This window comes from Anastrepha obliqua, chromosome 5 (genome assembly GCF_027943255.1).
Source record: "Anastrepha obliqua isolate idAnaObli1 chromosome 5, idAnaObli1_1.0, whole genome shotgun sequence".
In the NCBI taxonomy this organism is placed as follows: Eukaryota; Metazoa; Arthropoda; class Insecta; order Diptera; family Tephritidae; genus Anastrepha; species Anastrepha obliqua.
Window position 1 is genome coordinate 12656937 of NC_072896.1, and position 23024 is coordinate 12679960.

Here is a 23024-nt window from a genome sequence, read left to right on the forward strand (position 1 = left end):
ATTATGCAGTCATCTGTAGTTGCTTCGTATATGGTCCACTGATTCCCTTTGCGTCTGCGGCCAACTCCCGGAAACTCCAACACACCTTTTTCTCGAATGTATTAGAGCGAGAATAATCCTTCTATCTCGGTCGGATGCGACCGGAAGAAAGGTACATAACATACTCTCAGCCTCATCCAGCTCCATCTCAATTCTATTGAGAGAGCTGTGTTGGAATGAGGTATTGTTATGAGTAGAGTATACACAATACCGTGCGGTTAATATTTTTGTGCTTTGTGAATAAAATAAAATTGTACACAGTATTAGGTGCGTAGCTAAGTTCCCGCTTTTTTTCAATAGATGCCGCCAGCAGTGTAACATAACCTAAACATCATTAACCAAGCTTCGACATATGGTAAAATAACTTGTTTTGGTCTCATATACTTTTGGTTTTGTGAGAATGTCTGATTTTGTGCCGAATAATCGTCATTTGCGGGAGGTGTTGCTTTTCGTCTTTCATTCGAAAAAAAACGGCGGCTGAAGCGCATTGAGACATCGAGAGTTACAAAAAGTTTATGGAGATGCTGCTTTAAGTGAAACAACGTGCCGAGATTGGTTCCGTCACTTCAAAGACGGTAATTTTAATGTTGACGACCGTCTGCGTGAAGGAAAGCCAAAAACCTTCGAAGACGCTGAATTAGAGGCATTGATCAATGAGGATCCGTGTCAAATGCAAGAAGAGCTTGCTTTAGTATTAGGAGTTACCTGCCAATCCATTTCCATGCAATTGCATGCTTTGAGAATGATTCAGACACAGGGGACTTGGGTTCCTTATGAGTTAAAACCAAGGGATGTTGAACGTCGTTTTTTCGCCTGTGAACAACTGCTCTAGCGGCAAAAAAGGAAGGGGTTTCTTCATCGCATCGTGACGGGTAATGAAAAATGGATTCATTACATCAATCCGAAGAAAAGAAAGTCATGGGGACTGTCCGGTCATGCTTCTACGTCGTCGCCTCGACCGAATATTCAAGTTGGTGTTATTTATTATGAACTGTTAAAACCAAGTGAAACTATCACTGGGGATCGGTATCGACTTCAACTGATGCGATTGAGCCGAGTACTGCCCGAGAAGTAGCCGCAATACGCGGGAAGGCATGAAAAAGTGATTCTACAGCATAACAACGCTCGGTCTCACGTTACCAAATCCGTTAAAACCTACCTGGAAACACTGAAATGGGAAATCCTACCCCAACCGTCATATTCTCCAGCTGACCAGCAGATCCATTCATATGAAGACATCAAAAAATGGCTTGATCCGTGGATAACCTCAAAAGATGAACAGTTTTACTGCGACGGTGTACGAGATCTACCAGGAAGACGGGTAAAAGTAGTAGCCAGTGATGGGCAATACTTTCAATGATTCTCTTGTAACAATTTTTTCAGAATAAAGTTGTGTTTTCATAAAAAGAGGGAGAACTTAGTTGCGCACCTAACATATATGCGAATAGATGTAAGCACTGTACATTGGGATGGCCAAATTTTTGTTTTTATTTAATATTTATCCATGCCGCAAACACTTTGAAAATCACCACTGAATTCCCATGGGAAAAACTAATTTTTCCGTACATTTTTTTTAAATATGCTTATTATTTAATATAGTTTTTTGTTGTCCTTTCACAAAAGTTCAAAAAGTGATACTTAAAATAAAGTAATAACAATTATGTTATCAATTTTTTATAGGGACCCTGACAGCATGACCACTTTCTAAGTTAGACAAAACGAGTTACGAAATATCAAACCACAAATTGATTTAAATAACTTAAAAACCATGTAAGAATAACAAAACAGCTAATTTCTTTTTATGAAAATGTGAGTTTTGAAAAGAAAGCAGATATATTTACATACTGTATGTCTTTTCTAATTTTTTTTAAATTTTTTTAAATTGGGGTTTTTTGGACATTTTTTTTTTCTTAGACAATAAAAGTTAATAAATATTATACAAAATTGTTTATATTATTTAAAATGTATGTAAGACATATTTTTTTATGAAAATTTCTTTTTAACAAGATAAATATTTTTTTTTTTCTTAATTTTTAAAATTTTTTTGAATAAAGGTTTGTTGAACTATTAGTTTTGGTGTGTTAAAGGAAAGAGTATAATGTTTTTTATATTTATTTTTGTATAATTTATATTCATTTTATTTATTTTTTTTTTTTATTTTTTTTTTAATTTTTTTAAGTGGGGTTTTTTTGAAATTTTTTTTTCTAAGTCAAAAAAAAAGTTAATAAATATTAAACAAATTCTTTTAAATAATTTAAAATTTATGTCAGAATAAAAAATTAGCATATTTTGTTTTTGTTGTTTTATAAAAATTTCTTTTTTAATAAGATACATATTTTTTGTTTTAATAATTTAATATAATAAAAAAATTAATAAAAATTTTTAATAACTTTCAAAATTATTTTAAATAAAGGTTTGTTTAATTATTGTTATTTGTTTTGTTTTGAGATAAACGAACGGATATATTTTTTTTTATATTTACTTTTCTATAACTTATATTTATTTTTAATTTTTTTTGTATAATTTTTTACTTACTTGTCTAGTGAATTTAAAAGAGGAAATTAAATAACATCAATTGTTAAATACTTTATAAAGAATTTGATCAAAAGCATGTTTTTCTCATGTGAATTCTATAGAAGTTTTCAAAGAAAAACAGAATGAGTACATATGAAAAAAATAAGTAATAAATAAAAAAATAAATGTCTAATTTAAGCCCTAAAGCAAATTTAATTGCATCAAAAAACATTTTTTTGGGCCATTCGGTCATACATTACATATATTCGTACTCAAAAGAAATGCATTAATGACAAAAATAAATCAAATTTCATTAAAAGAGATTTCATTTGCATATTTTAATATATGAGGTAAAATACCTGCAATCTGTTTTTTTATTACTTCGAGCATTTGAACTGAGAATTTGTTGCGTTTGATGACACATTTTTAAATTTTAAATTTCTCCACCCCAAGGTACTCCTGCGGTGAAAACTAATAATAAAAACCTCATACAGAAGCTCACATTTTAAATCATTCACCATATGATTCTCCCAATCATCACATATGGGCCATAAATCTTCGACATTCCCTTCCCTTTGGGAGAAATCACATCACTCATACGACCCGTTACACCGTACCAAATGTACCGACATCCATACAAATACCCTAACAAGCTTGCATACGCACACGTTTAAGAACACTTGCTCATCTTTTTATTCCCCAGGAAATCCACTAGTTTCGCATACTAAATCAAATGCCGCAGTGAGAATACTGATAACCTGCCAAACGGGAGGAGCAGGCAACTTCGTACAACCTCTCGCACATCAAACGTTAAGTTGCATTAACTTTAATTCCCTTGTGAAAGTGGAAACGTGTTTGTGGAGTGCCTGATACATATTTTGCTGAATGTGTGAGTAAGTTGCGCTCACATAGCCACTCATAAATATAATTTGATTTTTGGTTGCTAGTGAAATATTTTTATTGTGACACAATAAATGTATCAAATGGAAATGGCAGGTGTGAAGCGAGGTTTCATGTGCTTATCCATCTATTCAAATACATATGTATGTGTGTGCAAAATGTAGGTACATAGGTCTCTTATTATAGACACACCTGTTTTGACGAGTTTATGTGTGTATGTGTGCTTATGATTTAATGCGTAAATATGCCATGATTTTGCCCTTCCTATTTATTTTTCCTTATAAAAATGTATTTATAGGCGCACGTGCACCAACAGTTGGTTGTATATCTTCCACACTTGGTTTTTATTAACATTTCATTAGAAGAGCTACTCAATTTTTGTCCTATTATTCGTCTCTATTCTTTGTGTCTGTAATTGCTCGTATGGATTAATTTCGTGAGAGTTCGTTAATAAATTTGTTCACAAATTTCTAACTGTTTGTGCCCAAGATTATCCATATCAAATAAATGGTGGTTAAGTTTCAAGGGCCGGTGTTTATTTTTGAATAAAATAAAATTTTTTTAGGAAATTATTATCATTTTTCTTTATTATGATAATATTGGTTTGGCTCAATTACGCATGGAATAAAACATTGGCCAAATAACCGCCGCAGCCTCGGCGGCACACTTCTAAAGACCACGAAATGCAAATAGTTCCTTATCTAAAGTATGGTTAAGTTTTAAAGGCTGGTGTTGATTTTGAATAAAATACACTTTTTTTTAGAAATTATTATCATTTCTCCTAATTAGGATAATATTAGTATGGCTCAATCACGCATGGAACAAAATATCGGCCAAATTACTGCCGCGGCCTCGGCGGCATACCTCCATCCTATGATCCAAATTTTCGATGACGCTGAGCCATAATTGAGGTTCTATGCCGTTAATGTGCTGAATTATCTCATCCTTTAGTTCTTTAATTGTTGCTGGCTTATCGACGTACACCTTTTCTTTCAAATAACCCCAAAGAAAGAAGTCCAATGGTGTCGTTGACGTTTAGGTGTGGTTCTCATTCAACATCGGCCCTTGAAATTTAACCACCCTTTATAAAATTTTTCCAGCGAACTCATGGCGTTCGATTACATTAGTTCACAGCCAAAAAAATCTAAAACCTGATCATCCAATTCCCATGAGAAATTTATCGGTGAGCCCGAAAATTACATAATTTCTTTTTGCTGTCACTTAGTTGTCACGATAACACCAAATAACGGTTTGGGAATAGAGATGAAAGATAGATCAGAAAGATTTCTTATACCTCGAGACCACTAATTTGCACTTCTGCAGCTAAAAATAACTTAAAGAAGCAATAGAAACTTTCCTCAATGCCGTTACATCAGCGCACCGTTAATGCAGTGAGAAGTAGAGAACTTGGATCGTTAGCAGGGACAGAAAGTCCTAGCACCATCATTCACTCTCTACTTCGAAAAACTGTACAGGGTGACACAACAAATTAATGGAGTAACGCTGTTCTTAGGCAGTGGTAGATTGCAGCCCATCACTTAACGTCTACAATTGCAGTTTATTCACCTGCCTTGTTGAAATACTTTCTTCGATTATAGTAACGAATACAGAAGCTTAATAGAGGCCCTCTGCTCCTCAAAGGAGTACTCAGAAGAAAAAAGATATAGTATAAAATATAAGTATATAACCCGCTTAGAAACCTTCTCTATATTATAATGAAAGTTTTGTCAAATTCATGTTGGGATTTTTGAGGATGCGCAAATCACTCTCTTGAGGTACTCCTCAACGTGGTGTGCTTTCCTAGCTACTGTGGAATCTGACGATGAAAAAGTTATTTTAAGATCTAGTGAAGAGGAGAATACAAGTTGTGGCCTACGTGAATAAAGTTGCTATATTACTAGGAAAGAAGTTTTGAGATACTCTCTGTAGTCTAATGCAGGGTACTCTAAAAGTCATGGGCTAAAACATGTAGTTTAAGCTTTGATGCGACCTGCTCGAAAGCGGCCGCGATAGTCTAGTCTTTTCCAAATTTACCTATATTCCCTATTTCTAAAAACAAAACAAAAAAACAAAAATTCATTCCTCAAACCCACAACTTATCCTTTCTATCCTTACTCCCGTCAATAGTCAGTGCATTATTTGGATTGTGGCTGCTAAAACAAGCAAAAATAAACAGTTACACATTGCATCAGCGGCGCCAGCAAGAGGAAGAGAGCAACCGCGGGTATAGCGCAGATATACGAAATTTAGCGAAGTCCTCAACGAAGTGCGATCCTTCTGTCTGTTCCTAAGCAACGACAGGTGAGCACTTCCACTATTTAGGACTGGTAGCGGCAGGCTAATCAGCTACCCTGCCAGAAATCAAATAGATTAACGAAACGAACGCAAGACTGATTCTTGTCGAGGGTCTGTGCTCTCGAAAGGAGTGAACAAGGAAAACAAATAAATTGTTTGCAAGAAACTGTTAAATTCCTGGCTTTCGACCCTCGATATTGAACGGTACGGTTCTGTCAGTCATAGATACTGGTAGATACCTTGGCTAAGTCTTAAATAAGAAATTTTTTTTGGAAGCTGAACGTTCAAGATAGAGTAAAGCAAGCTGCTACAGCAAAAGAACAATAGGCTTAAGACCGTTCACTGGCTTTATACAGCTATTGTAAGAGCAGTCATGACCTAGGATGTGCTGGTCTGGCAGTCAACTCTTGAGTAAAAAACTTTAATCGAGATTGAGAGAACCATCTATCCTTAAAACGAATAACAAGGGGCATTAGCGAATTCTCAGGCTGTTTCCTTGCATTCCGGTTACCACCGACTTTTACGAGTCGGTGCATTTACACCTTGGTGGGCTTTATACGATCAAATTTTCATCTAAAAAGGACTAAGAAAATGGTTTAGTAATTTATGAAAATGGAGTTAGTATATATACCGACGGTTCTAAACTTAGTGATCAAGTGGGAGGCGGCATCTATTCGGATACTATGGGCATCAGCGTACCTTTCCGCTTACCTAATCTTTGCGGCATATTCCAAGCTGAAGTTATGGCGATTAAAGTAGGTCTTTTAGCGCTTAATAAAGACGCAATTACTGTCAGAAATGTCCACATATATTCTGATAGTCAGGCAGCTCTGAATGGCTTGAATGATGGAAACAATTAAGAATAAAGTTTTTCTGTTTTTCGCAACTCAATATCCTAAGTCTGATTCTGGAAAACGCTCTGAAGTGTCGTCATCCACAAGACAGGATAGGCATATCGGGCTGTCGACGATATGGCGTTGTGCCCTGCCCAGGTCCTTTCCGCTGAGTTTTAGGAGATACGTTGCTATTTTCTTGTTTGGTTCTTTCACAAATCACTTGGCTACTCTGCACGAGTTCAACCCAGACCAACGTCATCTATGGGTAGACCTCATGAAGTCGTCAATCCATAGTTGAATCGATGCAGCAGGCAGCATGAAAGCTTCAAATAGATGGATACACCGCTGACGACAGTTATATGCATGTAGCTTTAGAATGGAGAGTAAAATTTCAAGGTCATGCAACGTTTTGTGCATTTTCGTTCCGCGAGAGAAAAAAAAAAATATAACGTAGAGGAAAAGGAGAGAGACGGCTATACCTTATATATATCTTAGATGTAATTTAGGCTATTTTTCCTGAGTTTTTCCTCGTGGCTGCTAATTTCTGGTGAGAAATAACACTGTCTACTTTTTGGCGCTTGTTTGTTGGTACAAACTTGTAAGAAATATATTTTTGGTGCCTGCTTTTTGGGGTTATATTTCCTTGGTGCGTACTGTTGGGGGCGTTTTTTGGTCCCAATTTTTTGGCGTGTTTTTTTGGTGCCTACTTTTTGGCGCTTATTTCTGTTTCTTGGCTAGTGCTTGTGCTATAAAGTGCTATTCATTCCGGAGTCGGATTTATTGGTATTGCCTTGCGGTAATTTGTGCCGTTGCTGCGGTCCTGGAATCGCTGCGTTTGTGCGGGTGATAAACGCTCGGAGTAGTGCGCGTTGTTGCCACGGTTTGTGTCCGGCGTTTACCTACACCGGTCGACCCTTCTCCGTTTTTTGTAAATTTTGTCTATTTGTATTCTCTGCAAATGTTGTGAATTTATTTAGATATATATTCTTTCTCTCTCTCTCTTATTCTCGGTTATGTGTACTACGCTATACGCACTTTTTTATTATTTTCAATTAAATTTTTCCAATTTTGAATGTTTCGTACGAACTCATTTCAATTAGGTAGCAGCTGATTTAACTTTTTTGCGTTTATGAGTTCTCTAAACTCTTATACTTTGCTTTCTTTTCACATTGTTGTTGTCTAGAGAGTTCAGGCGGCAACAAAATGCACGCCATTGTTTGTTTTTTCGCTCTACTGCAGCTATCTTCTTGATGTGCCTTGGGCCACCGAACAAAATGTTTCCCTTCCAAATGTTTCCCTGTGTAAATGGGCACATATTGGCACTAAATTTTCGGCTGAAACTTCTGCATTTTAAGTAAAAAAAATCGATTTCCTTAAATGTTCTGAAGCTACTGTACATTATTGAAGCACTAACTTTCCCGGGGCATAAAATGTCCAAAGGATAGCCTCACTAGATTTACAAACATACTTTTCCCAAATATTTTTTATTTGTCATCATGTACCTACATACCTATAAGTATGTATTTATCTGCGAATGTATGCTAACATTCATTAAGCTTCTACAACCGTTAGGCATTAACTTAGCTTTCAATTGTATACTTTTGTACTTAGTTGTATATAAAAACGGTTGATTGCATTTCTAAAAGTCTATTTTTAAAAAATGATAATATGAATGAGTTTACTCGCGGCTTATCTGAATTATGCAAATTTGCTTTGAAACTCATGTAAGCAATTAGTTAAAAATAATTGCCATGAATCACACACTTAATCGCATACAAAATATAGCAGTTGGGGAAGGCGTGACAAGTATGTATGCATAAGTATGTACAGTGTGTATTACAAGCGCGTTTCTGCTATAAAAAAAATTCATAAATTCCATTGTTTACTGAAAGTTTGTTGCCCCATGAGTTTCTAAATGTGATTAATAGCCAATACAGCCATTTTTTGGCATAAAAATGAGAGCACAATTACACAAATTAGGGCACAAATCACACATCATTGCTGGCTGATTTGAAAAGTCTCAAAGTCTCCACATATCCTTCTCAAATGTACTATAAAATAAACTGTTTTTCTGAACGAATCATCTCTCTTTGAAATTTTTGCTTCATTAAAAATCACAAATTTTACAACCGAATTTTAAAATCACCGATCTGCCATTTTCATTCAACAACGACTTCGGTGCTTGTTAAAAAAAACAAAAAAGAAAAACGGGTGATTAATTTTGCGCCACCTCGTTCAAGAGAACAGTCAAGTCGAATTCAGAGATGAAGGTGAGTTCATTAGCGTAACAAAAAATGAGTTCGCTATAGCAGTTGCTTATGCTTTTCTTGCAATTTGCGGGTGGATTATTTCAAACGTAGTGACAATGTTGAGTATCTTGAGAGCACTGCATCTGTAAAAAAAAAATCAAGTGAAAGTAACTATATTATACCCTTTACTATGTTCTCTTACATGTACTTTTTATTGCATTGAAAACAATAAATGATTTTTCGTCTCTAAAGAAGACTTTGCTCTAATCGCAATCCGAATGCTGCACGTCTTTTTCACTTAAAACTCGTTTCAGGTTTGAACTCTTATTGGAAAACTTTCAACTGAGTGTGTAGACCGACAAATCGCTGTAACTTTTCCTGTTCTTGTTCATGCAAGGTTAGTTTTTGAAGTGAAGGCGACGATGGACGAGCGAGAATGGAGAGTAAAATTTCAAGGCCATGCAACGTTTTGGGCATTTTCGTTCCGCGAGAGAGAAAAAAGATATAACGTAGAGGAAAATGAGAGAGAGAGCTATACCTTATATATATCTTAGGTACCCTTTAGGCTATTTTTCCTGGGCGTTGTTTTTGGTGCCTACTGTTTGGCGCTTATTTCCGTTTCCTGGCTAGTGCTTGTGCGTACTATAAAGTGTTATCCATTCCGGCGTTGGATTTATTGGTATTGCCTTGCGGTAATTTGTGCCGATGCTGCGGTCGCCTCGTATGTGCGGGTAATAAACGCTCGGTGTAGTGCGCGTTGTTGCCACGGTTTGTGTCCGACGTTTACCTACATCTGTGGACCCTTCTCCGTTTTTTGTAAATTTTGTCTATTTGTATTCTCTACAAATGTTGTGAATTTATTTAGATATATGTCTTTCTCTCTCTGTCTGTCTCCCTCTCTCTCATTCTCTCTCCGGTCTCTTCCTCTTTCTTTGGTTGCCTTGAAAGTTTCTACTATTATGTGTACTAAGCTACACTTTTTTTTTCCTAAAAAGCTTTAGGATCTTATCATCGCTCGTGTTTGTGGTGGCTCGTTTCGTGCTACTTCTAGTATAGTCGTGAACACTACTTTCATCGCGAAATCTTTTAATTCTATTTTTCACACACTAAATTGAAGAGTCAGATTTGATGTTTGTGTCGCAGTCATTTTCTGCCTCAATGGGATAAGTGGCCAGGACACTTCATCAAGCCAACAATAATTTCTAAATTGCATTTACTTATACATAAAGAAAGCAATAAACTAACTGGGTTTATCCGCAGACACAGAGAATAAACATTACTATAACATTTTCTTTGAAAAAAAAATTAAAACTTGAGTCTCTTTATGAAGTTTTACGTTTTTAAAATTTTTGTAAAAAAATATTATTAAGAATCACTTTTCGCTTTTTAATCAATAACTCAGAAATGCTAGTAAGTTTTATTTATTGATCAAAAATAATACGCTCAAAAAATCAGTTTTCTCGTCGATCAACCAAAAAAAATCTAAGTCAAAAAATAATCACTGTGTGATGAACAATTTTAAACAAAAACAATAATGATTATTTATGATCAAAACAAAAAAAAAAAGTAACGCAAACAGCAACTCCTAAAATAATAATTTTCTGAATTATAGAATAAATCTTAGACAATTATTATTTTTATTAATCGAAAATTGTAAAATCTCAAGATGATAACTAAATATACATTTTTTGTTTTATGAAAATCATAATGATTTCTATTTCCTAACATATTGGATAAGGAAATAGGAACCCATGACTTTTTCCTTCCTAAAGTTATTATTAATACAAAAAAAAAAGAACAAAAAATTGAGACACTCTCTTGCGACACGTATTGTGTGCACTTTCACACTCTTTTTTCCAATTAAAAATACTAAGCAGGGAACTTACTACTTTGTTACTGCATGTCATGCTCTGTTCAAGTAAATAACAACAATAAACACATAAAGACAAAAATAGGAGAGCAAAATTAACGTCTCAATAAGCGCAAAATGTTATTGGTGTCAATTGTTTTCCCGCTATGTAAACATTGTTGTTAGTTTTAAAGTTGCTATTCGGTTTATTTTACATACCTAAATACATATATGTGAACATACAGTAGTTTTCAGATTTGTACTTCTCTCTTAAATTAAAATTAAACATGTATTTGCAATGGGAGTTCAGTATCTGCTTATTGACATACTTACATATATACATACACTAGGCAGAAATAGTCTTGCAATGTTTGTAATGGTAAATCGTTTTCGCTAATATTTTTAATAAAATGTGGTGCTTACCACGAAAAAAGCCATATAAATAAAAATTTCAAACTTTACTCAAATTTCACAAAAGTTGAACAAATCTAGGAAATAAATCTCATTTTCGGTGGACTTTTGTGTGGAGAAAACGCTCAGCATCGTATGTGAAAAAAAAAGTTCAAAAACAACGCGAGTTTCTGCGGCTTCTTCGCGGTTTGAGCTTCGATACTGAAATTGCATTAGCTATAAAACTGCATATCTAGAAAGTTTCTAGAAAACCTTACACAAAAATTCGAAATTTTGGTGATAGTTTTTTTAAATTTGTTGAATTTTTGGGAATTTTAAAGAAAGTTTAATTTTTTTAGAGTAGGAAGTATATTGTTGAATCATGTTATTTAAATGTTCATTTCAAGTAACAATTAATCCCACCTAAGCTATAAAAATTACTAAGTGTCCATCGACAGACACGAGTTCAATTTTTTCCCTCAAACTGACAATTAACAAAAGAAATTACTCATTATTAATTTTACTTTAAACAAAATTATACCCCATTCACATTTCACAATAAATTCTAGATGGTGTGGGAGCGGGTATTTACTGCGCAAAACTAGGGATAAGGCAGCCTCTCAAGCTGCCAGACCACAGCAATATTTTCCAAGCGGAAGTTTTTGCTGTGGGGAAAGCCGCGGAGCTAGCCTACACTAGAACAAGAAAGAACTCTACAATTAATGTATACGTGGACAGTCAGGCAGCAATAAAAGCAATAAGCTTATATTGTATTAAGTCCAAAAATGATCGACGGAGCAGGGAGGCCATAGAGAGGTTAGCTGCAAACAGTAGACTGCATATCTATTGGGTACCTGGTCACAAAGGCATTATAAGAAACGAAATAGTAGATGAGATAGCAAAAAGTGCTGTTAGACTACCTTTGGAACAAGAGAACGACATACAAAAACCGCTAAATACAATATACAACAAAATGGAGGACTACATGAGAAAGCGAAGGGAAGCTAGGTGGACTAATCTGAACTCATGCAAAACAGCAAAAGTCATGTGTAGAACAAAGTACAAAACACTGACTCAATTCGTGCTTATGCTCTCACGAACGGACTGCAGAACTATCATAGGTATGCTAATAGGTCATAATCTATTGGCTGCATATGCGTACAAGATAGGGATTGCTAACACGGACAAATGCAGGAAATGCAGAGAGGATGTTGAGGAAACTTTAGAACACCTTCTGTGCGTTTGTCCGGCATTATTTAAAATGCGTTTAAAATGCCTGGGAGCCCCATTGTTTGAAGGTCTGGAGGATGTCTCAAAAGCGGATCTCCCAGCGCTGTTTAGATTCGTCGAAAGCCATGACGTCTACTTTCGGTATTCATAGAGGTCGGTCTCCATCTGGTATCGCTAGGGACCAAAAGGTCTATGTGTGGCTTATTGCTAACCAGGCTAACCTAACCTAACCTTAAAAAAAATGTGTTTTTATTTGGCATTTCTTGCCTTGTGACAGATATCATTACTTAAAGCATAAGTGGCAAGTGACCCACAATTGCTGAAATCGTACTAAACCAGGGCACTTAACACGAGTTCAATTTTTTCTCTCAAATTGACAATTAACAAAAGAAATGACTCATTATTAATTTAACTTTAAGCAAATTTTTTTAAACAAAATTATAACCCATTCACATTTCACAATAAATACCGGCAAAATTTAATATAGTACCTCGAATATTTTCATTTTCAGTTGTTTAAATAAATGGGCTTGGCAAATAGGAATGCAAGTGGGTGTATATGTGTATGTGTATGTGTATGAAATAAGTTTTTGTACTGCAAAAAATAAAAATATCATCCCATAAAAGGCATGGCAAATAAAATAGGCGAAGCTTAAATTGAAAATTAAAAATGAAAAAGAATAAACGAAAAATATAAATATGCAATAATGCAGCTGTTTTCAATTGAATTTGCACCGGTTTTAATGCCAGTCAATAAATAAGTTTGCCTGTAAAATAAATTTTTTCCCCCCTTTACTTGTTTTTGTGTTAGTTGGTATTAAGCAGTCGCGTTATATTCTAAATAGTGGAATATTGTGTTTTTCAGGAAATGTCTATAAATTTTCTAGTTAATGTGTTCTATGAGCGCCAGAAAAAACTCGTTTTTTTATTTTTAAATATAAAAGGCCAGTAACAAAAAAAGTGCGTTATAATGAATAAGTCAAGAGGAAAAGTAATAAAAGTTGGTGTAGCAGATGTTGATACTCATTTAAATAGAATTTAATTAAATGGAAGTGTAATACGAAGCAAAAAAGCACGTCAAATTACATTATTACTATTTAGGATGTTTTTTAGAATGCTGTGTATAATTTAGTTTTTTTAACAAAAATATGTAGAAAAGCTAATTTTTGTACAATTCTGACACTTAAGTAGCCTTTATGGGAATTTTTTAATTGTTTTTCCAGTTTAAACTCTTCTGTTTTTGAGTCTGTAAAAGTAGTGTTTTTTACGCAGTGCTTCCGTGTTTAGCTACGTGTTTTATCTGTTTTTTTTGCCATCTGCTTTATCGACGGTAAATATAAAATAAATGAAATGTGAAGAGAGGAGACGTACGATGATATCGAAAGAGAGATCCCTTTAATCGGGAAACTTGGTCGCTCCCGGCACTTCCAAGCTGGTAGAAGCACATAACATGCTTTTTCTTCTACGAGCTACTTTCCTATAAAAATGGTTAAACAGCCGAAGGAGGATGGTTCCATATGTAGAAGGCCACGCAAGTGGGGAAAGTCACTGATCGCCATTTAATTGGGAGTGGCCCGGACGATTCTTCTGCATATAGTTCAAGCAGCTCACAACGTTCGGGATTAGCCCACGTATCCTCTGATTAGCTTGCGAACACCCGTTCGGAAGTGAGCTAAAGAGAGAAGGCGAAACATTCCAGGATAGCTGGTTATGCGCTGGGTTTGCGACCAGCCACTTAAAAATCCGCCCCAATGAAAAGATTTAAAAAGCCTCGGATGAGACCTCCCTATACTGATGACGACCCCTGTAAACGAAATAAGGATTACGATTTAAGGGCATGAACCTGGAATGCCTGGTCCCTTAATGGGAAAGGTGCCTCTGCCCGACTGGTTGATGCCCTCGTGAGAGTAGAGGCTGACATCACGCCATTCAAGAGATGCGATGGACGGGACAAGGCAAAAAATGCGTAGGACCTTGTGACGTCTACTACAGCTGCCATGCAAAGGAGCAAAAATTCGGTGTTGGATTTGTTGTGGAAGAGAGACTTCGTCGCCAAGTACTGTCGTTCACTCCGGTGGACGGGCGTCTCGCAACAATCCACATCAAAGCCCGTTTTTTTTAACATATCGCTAATTTGGGCCCACGCCCTGACGGAAGAGAAGTACGATGCGACCAATGACTCCTTCTATGAGCGCTTGGAGCGTTCCCATGAGCGCTGCCACCGCCACGACATAAAAATCGTGCTTGGCGAATTCAACGCCAGGGTGGGCAAGGAGAGAATTTTTGGTCCCACAGTCGGAAAATTCAGCCTATACAACGAAACATCCGGTAACGGACAGAGGTTGATCGGCTTCGCCGGGGCCCGAAACATGGTAGCCTGCAGCACCAGATTCCAGCATAAAAAGATACACCAAGCTACCTGACTGTCTCCTGATCGAAAAACACGAAACCAGATCGATCGTACCGAAAAAACAGTTGGTACGACGAGGAATGTCATGCTGCCGCAGAAAGAAGGGATGCCGCCTGTAGAAGGTTTTAAGACCGGGGCGTTTTCCTGTAAGAACAAAGACGGCGAACTGGTGACTCACATCCAGAGCAATCCTAGCTGCGCATGTCACGGAGAATGTGAAGATCCCGATACCCCAATCGTTGACGACGGAATAGTCGTTCCGCTATCCGACCATGTCGAGGTGAGAATAGCGCTAACGCGGCTAAAGAACAACAAAGCCGCGGGCGCCGACGCACTGTCGGCTGAGCTATTCAAACATGGCGGTGAGGAGCTGGTAAGGAGCATGCATTAGCTCCTATGCAAAATATGGTCGGATGAAAGCATGCCTGCCGTTTGGAATTTAAGTGTGCTCTGCCCAATCCATAAGAAGGGCGATCCTGCAATCTGTGCCAATTATTAAATATCGCCTATAAGGTTCTAGCGAGGGTATTGTGTGAAAGGCTGAAGCCCACCGTCAACCAACTGATTGGACCTTATCAGTGTGGCTTTAGACCTGGAAAGTCTACCATCGACCAAATATTCACAATATGCTAAATCTTGTTAAAGACCCATGAAAGGAGAATTGACACACACCATCCTTTCGTCGACATCAAAGCTGCATTCGACAGTACAAAGAGGCATTTCCTGTATGCCACGATGTCTGAATTTGGTATCCCAACAAAACTAATACGGCTATGCAAGATAACGTTGCTCAACACCAGCAGTGCCGTCAGAATTGGGAAGGACCTCTCCGACTCTCCGAGCCACTTGAGACCAATCGAGACAGGTTGGCTTGCTGTCGTGTGACTTCTTTAACCTGATGTTGGAGAGGATCGTACGAGCCGCAGAACTTAATCGCTCAGGCACAAATTTTTATAAGAGCGTACAATTGTTGGCGTATGCCGATGATATTGACATAATCGGCCTTAACAACCGCGCTGTTAGTTCTCTAAACTGGATAAAGGACAAAACGAGGACAAAACGAAGTACCTTCTGTCATCAAACAAACAGTCGGCGCCATCGCGTATCAGCACCCACGTCACGGTTGACAGTTAAGATTTCGAGGCTGTAAAAGACTTCGTTTATTTGGGAACCTGCATTAACACCGATAACAATGTCAGCCTTGAAATCTAACGTAGAATCTCTCTTGCCAACAAGTGCTACTTTGGACTAAGTAGGCAACTGAGCAGTAAAGTCCTCTCTCGACGAACAAAACTAACACTCTACAAGGCTCTCATCATGCCCGTCCTAACGTATGGCACAGAAGTGTGGACGATGACAACATCCGATGAAGCGACGCTTGGAGTGTTCGAGAGAAAGATTCTGCGTAAGATATTTGGACCTTTGCACGTTGACAACGGCGAATATCGCAGGCGATGGAACGTTGAGCTGTATGAGCTTAACGACGACATATATTATACATAGCGCAGCGAATAAAGATCCAGCGGCTACGTTGGCTAGGTCATGTCGTCTGAATGGATGCAGCAACAATTTTTCAATCATTAAACATTTTTTCAAAACTTTTTTTGTCCATTTTTGTTTGTCCAAATTTATTTTAATTATTTAATTTTATTTTTATTAATTACTTTGTTTTTTATTCTTCATGAAAAAATGCAATTTTTAAATAAGAATTTATGAGGAACAATTTTATTTAATTTATTACAAAGATTAAAAAAAAAATTTTCCCATTTTTGGAAAATCGTTCCTCGAAATTCTTTTGGCTTTTTCTGGAAAACCTTCCCCTTGAACATTTAACTTTTTTAATTTATTTTTTAAGTTTTCAGGAAAAAATACAAATTTTAAATAAAAATTTGTCAGGTGGAATGTGATTTGGTTTATGCAAGATTGTTCGAATTTATTAAAAATTATTTTTTTTTTGTTTTTTTCATGCAAAAATATAATTTCAGTTGTAAATATTTGAGGAACAATTTAGTTAATTTATTATAAATTTTTTGAAGTAATTGTTTTTCATATTTGAAATTTGCAAAAAAAAAATTAAAAATACATATTATTTATTTCAGTATTTCTTAATTTATGAAATTATTTTAATTTATATTTTGAATACCCATTTTTTAATTTTTAGTAAAAACCAACATTTTTAAATACGTAGGTAAGAATTTTATTTCATTTGTTCAATATTTTTCGAGTTTATCGAAAAACTTTATTTAACAATTTTTTTTTTTGTTTTTTCCTGAAAAAATTTTGGTTCAATTATTAATACTTGAGCAATAATTTTATTTTGTTATAAATGTTTCGAAAATATTTCCTTTGCCCTTTTCGAAAAACATTCCCTTTTCTTTTTTATATTATTTGAACTTTTTTTTTAATTTGTTTTTTAGTTCTTCAGAAAAAAATATAATTTTTTAACAAAAATTTGGAAGAAGAATCTTGTTTAATATAGTCAAGATTGCTTAAAAGTGAAAAATTTTCGAAATATTTTTTTTTTAATTTTTGGAAAATTGTTTATTTAAAAAATTCTTTTTTTTTAATATTTTTAATTATTTAAACTTATTTTTTAATTTAAACAGCAGTAAAAAGCATTATTTTAAAGTAAAAATATGTAAGTAAGAATTTTGTGTGGTTTATTCAATTTTTTTTTAATTTATAAAAGAAATGTATTAAACAATGTTATTTTTTTGGGTTTTTCATGCAAAAATATAATTTTAATTAAAAAATAGTTGGAAAATAATTTTATTTAATTTATAAACATTTTTCGTAACAATTTTTTGTGGAAATTTTTGAAAACCACTCCCTTAAAAAAAGTTTTTTTATTAAAAAGTTTTATTTTTTAGTTTTGAAGAAAAAATAATAATTTTCATTATAAGTATTTGAACAATAATGTAATTTAATTTATTAAACATGTTTCAAAATTATTCCTAATATTATTTGCTTTGAAATAAAGACTTAAACTTTGAATATCAAAAGGGGCGAAAGTTGCAAGAATTTTGAAAGGCTACAAATTATTGCAAATTCCTTAAAATTTGGGATTAGAGAAACGGGCTCCAAATTGCCGACCTTTATTTATACAGATTTTTGATACAAATATTGGCATATTCCCATCGACATCCAACAGTTCATACATAAATACAAATAATATATTAATACAACGAGTACTTTAACATCTCCAGATGATGACAACGCCCAGGCAAATTGCCAGGTGTATGACTTATGCCACTCCAGCTCTGAAGGTTTTGGTTGGAGGTAGCAGAAAGAGAAAAAATATTGCTAAAATGAACACTATGTGAAAACTGTACAGGTTGGGTACTCTGAAATAAATACTATTGAAAAGAAGAATTCACTTAATTCTGAAACGTGTGAACTTTTCAATATTCGCAAAAAAAAAACAAAAATTAAATAATAATAGTAATAAATATTGTTATAAGTATTCTCCAAATTTAAATAACGATTTCTTTCTTTCAATCATTTCCACGCATTTAATTGAATTTAAAATCTTTATCACGCCGGAACAGTTATTTGTGAGATAAGATTACCACCAATTTTTTTGCCATGCAAGGAAAAGCGTCTCTGTAGAGTATTCGTGACTATGACGTCATCGAGTAAGCGTTAATTGGTATCGCCAACATATCAATAACCATTAAATAAACATTTGCGACATCATATCGTAGCCAGCGAACAAATTGAATTCGACCCAGTGCTTGCCACAGCGGGAATTAGCAATAACGGTGCATACTTTGTATCGGTTGTGTTCGTGCCATTGTACTAATTAACGTCTCAGCAATCGTTTTTTTTCTGTATTTGTATAAGGCCTGGAGGAAAACTAGGAAATAGACGGAAACTCTTTTCTTTCGCATCATTTCACTGCTATAAATAGGCAAATGGAAATCAGTCTAAAGCAGACTAGTTCCTTATCAGTTGCAAGTGGAACAAAATGTTATCACATTAAGATAAGCCAATTTGTAGCGGCTTTTATGAAAATCAGTACGCGTCATTCGATAACAGAACACAATAATGAAGCCGCTAGATTTCCCTACAGGGTAGATGCATGTAAATGTTTGCTAATATTATTTACGATGTATTTTTATTAACTTAATTAAGCACTTAATCAGCTTATCTGCGACGGGTATTGTTGTACCTGAGCTTAAATGTATTGGTTTTGGAATGTGCGATTTATTTAAGTTGTTGTTGTTTTTGTTGATTATTTTACTCACCACTGGATTTGCTGCATTGTTGAGTATCGTGTCTTTATTTCCATCCTCTGCTGGCGTAAAGCTCGCTTTGGAGCGACTAAAGACAAGAAAGCGTGGGAAGCAGGCTATGTTGGGGAGTGGGATTTTCGCTATTGCTTCTTTATTTCAAGCTGGGTATTCGTTGGAGTTATGGTGCCTTAAGGAATTGCACTACTTCAAAAAGCCGGTATAAGAATTCGCAAAACTTGAGCTTAGCCATTTGACTTAAATTAGAAATAAAAACACTACCGCTATTACCACTTCGAGTTATTTTTTGGTTTATGGTGGGTGAGGTAGGCTTCAAAATGCATCCTAACAGAGACCGCCCGCTACTCCGTTGAGTGGTGTAGCCACTAAAACAATCTGTCCCCTTCTTCTGGGGAGACACCAGAGTTATTAGTTTTGATGGGTGTTGACTAGTCACTTATGCAATCTGAGACTTTTGAATGGTTGTTCATTACTTATAACTTACGTGCAACTAATTATTTATGATTTATGACCTTTGGATTATGGATTATGACTTATAATTTCTGACTTATGTTTTATGAATTGTGACTTCTGAGTTACGACTTTGTCTTTATGGATTAAGACTAACAACTTGTGCCTTTTGATTTATGGCCCATCAAACGTGATTTATGTCTCATGGGTTTACAAAGACGGCTTTCAACTTTTAACTGACTTATGACTCATGAAATGTGATTTGTGACTCATGGCTTTTTACAGGTGACTTTCAACTTTGGACTTATGACTTATGCACGATTAGTTAAACAAGATTTATGATTTATGACTTTGTATTATCAATTATGACTTATAATTTGTGACTTGTGATTTATGAATTGTGAATTATCACTTATGACTTAGGACTAATGCCATTTTACTTATGGAATGCGGTTTATAAATCATTTGTTAGGCATATAACTTTTAAATGTAATTTGCGTCTAAGGACTTTTTACAAACGAGTCAACAGTCGTTACTTTTTTTTTTTTACAAACAGTCAACAGTTTGTTAACAACTCATGACTTTTGAAGTGTGATTTGTGACTCATCGCTTTTTATAGAATACTTTTGACTTATGACTTATGAATAACTCATGATTTTTGAAGTGTTATTTGTGACTCATAGCTTTTACAAAATTCAATAAATATTTATGAATTCTGAGTTCTGACTTATGTATTGTGTCTTATGCATTATGACTTATGACATACGACTAATGCCTTCTTACTTATGGATAACAGTTTACAACTTGTGTGCCTGGACTTATGAAATGTGATTTGTGTCTCTTGACTTTCTACAGACGACTTACAACATTTGCCTTATGACTTATGTACTACAATTTAATAAAGATTTATGATTTATGACTTTTATTTGATGTATAGTGACTTATGAGTCATGAATTATGACGAATAACTTATGATGATGCATTACCTGTGCCTTATGTTTCATGATTTATGACTGTTTGTTGACTTTTCATCCATTTGTCTAACTCATTTTTTATAATTTGTGACCAATATTGATATCTACTGGCCCTTTTTTTTGCTTTTTAGTTTCAATATTTAATCTTTAATCTTTAGTCTTTAGTCTTTAATCTTTAGTGTTTAATGTTTAGTCTTTAATCTTTAATCTTTAATCTTTAATCTTTAATCTTTAATCTTTAATCTTTAATCTTTAATCTTTAATCTTTAATCTTTAATCTTTAATCTTTAATCTTTAATCTTTAATCTTTAATCTTTAATCTTTAATCTTTAATCTTTAAACTTTAATCTTTAATCTTTAATCTTTAATCTTTAATCTTTAATCTTTAATCTTTAATCGTTAATCGTTAATCGTTAATCGTTAATCTTTAATCTTTAATCTTTAATCTTTCATCTTTCATCTTTAATCTTTAATCTTTAATCTTTAATCTTTAATCTTTAATCTTTAATCTTTAATCTTTAATTTTTAACTTTTAATTTTTAATCTTTAATGTTTAATCTTTAATCTATAATTTTTAATCTTTAATCTTTAACCTTTAAGCTTTAACTTTTAACTTCTGACTTTAGCTTTTTCAATCTGACTTATAACTCTTCTTGTTGGATTTATGACTTGTTATTTATACTCGTAGGCTTGTATCTTATAATTTCTGAGCCACTTATGATATATGATTGTTGACTGATGAGAAGTAACTTTTGACACCTTATGTATGACTTATGATTGACGAAATATAATATTATATGATTATTGACTTTTTAATTACGACCTTGTCTCATTTATTATCTTCTATTAAGCAAAGAGTATAATGAATTATGATTTATGACTTTCCAAGTAAGAACTACGGTTTTGGCTTTTGACTTGTATACTTTAAAACGATGACTTGTGAGCTATGACTGGGGATGTTGTAAATTGGTAATATTTCCAGTATGATTTAGGACCTATGACTTATGAAATATGTTTACCGACTAAATGCTCAAGCTTTTTGACTTAATGTTTATGACTTATTATATATTTCAATAAAAAATTATGACTTATCATTGTTGAAATATGATTTATATTATTTGACTTTCCGACATTCGATACGAGATTTATGAGTTACGACTGGGAATGTAAGACATGTATGGTGACTGAATGATACTGATAACCTTAAGGACATCCGTGTCAGCCTGATCAATGGTTTCGAATTTAAAATAAAATGGTTTAACGAGGAGTAGCAGTTAAACTACTGTGGTAACACAATGTATCGGCAAAGGTCTAAGTGAGTTGGTTTGGCTACCGCCTGCTACTTCTACTTGCCTACCCACCCACCATGAAGACTAATATCTCATGTTGTGAAAGCGCTTAAATAGTCTTAAATAGTCTTAATTGGGATTTCCATTTTTAAATGTTAGCTAACTTGTCCACTGTGGACATTTAGGGAAGAATATTACTTTTGAGATGTTGATATTTGAAATTTATGAATCCAGTTATTATCAAGTAACTATGTATTGTAGGTATATGTAGGTGGTTGCAAACTCTTTTACTTTCAATAAATCCAAAAAGTTCACTTATACTAATTAATTACTAATATCTTTTGCCTTGGGTATTAAAAAGTGAATTTGAGTTCTCTCGTATTTTATCTTATCTCCAAACTGCCCAGTATTACCGAAGTGAAGTGAAGTGAGAAATCACATAGTCGTATTAGTTATTTAAGTAAAATTCGGAGATTTTTAACGATAATATAGCAAAGTTTATTATTATGAAATTTTTCAAGAATCTGTTAGATTTATGTTGGTATGATATTTATTGCAGTTTCATGCGAAAAAGGGTCTAGTAACAAGAAAGCACATATAAAGGGTGGCTAAGTTTCAAGGGCCGGTGTTGATTTTGAATAAAATACAATTTCTTTAAGAAATTATTATCATTTCTCTTTATTATGATAATATCGGTATGGCTCAATTACGCATGGAACAAAATATCGGCCAAATGGCGGCCACGGTGGTCCGCGATGGCCCGAATTTTCGATGACGCTGAGGCATAATCTCCTCCTTTAGCTCTTAAATTGTTGCTGGCTTATCGACGTACACCTTTGATTTCAAATAACCTCAAAGAAAGAAGTCCAATGGTGTCATTGACGTTTAGGTGTGGTTCACATTCAACATCGGTCCTTGAAATTTAACCACCCTTTATAAAAAAAATATTTTTGTTTTTTACATTTACTCGATAGCACTTGAAGAGGGTTCTAAGTGTATGTAAGCTTTTCTGTTTTTTTTTTTGCTTTTTTTCGTGTTTTTCTTTTAAGTTTGTTTGTGTTCGATTTGCACTTGTTAAGTAATTGAGTGAAATTTTGAGTACTTTTAAATTTTTAACTATTCTGCATTCATATTCGTGAGCTTTTACTTTAACATGAGCATTCTTTGGCTGATAAAAAAAAACTTATGTACTCATTTCGAATAAATATTTATGTAGGAATTCTTATCGCACTGCCATGTATTGCATGCACGAATTTTACTAATAAGATTGCGGTAGAAATATATAAAAAATTATCAAAAATTTTCTAAGCAGCTATCAAGCACTGAAAAATTTGCCTTTGCAGTTTC

General features: G+C 34.4%; 1 protein-coding gene across 1 annotated transcript in view; it reads right to left on the bottom strand.

The window, feature by feature from the left end:
* Nucleotides 1–19102, bottom strand: part of LOC129247443 (cGMP-dependent protein kinase 1) — a gene marked incomplete at its 5' end in the record, with an annotated part of 42563 nt that extends 23461 nt beyond the window's left edge. The window contains one exon of the mRNA XM_054886572.1: nucleotides 18959–19102. Within this exon, the coding sequence (XP_054742547.1) occupies nucleotides 18959–19102 (144 nt within the window). The remainder of the gene's footprint in view (nucleotides 1–18958) is intronic.
* Nucleotides 19103–23024: the final 3922 nt, after the last annotated feature.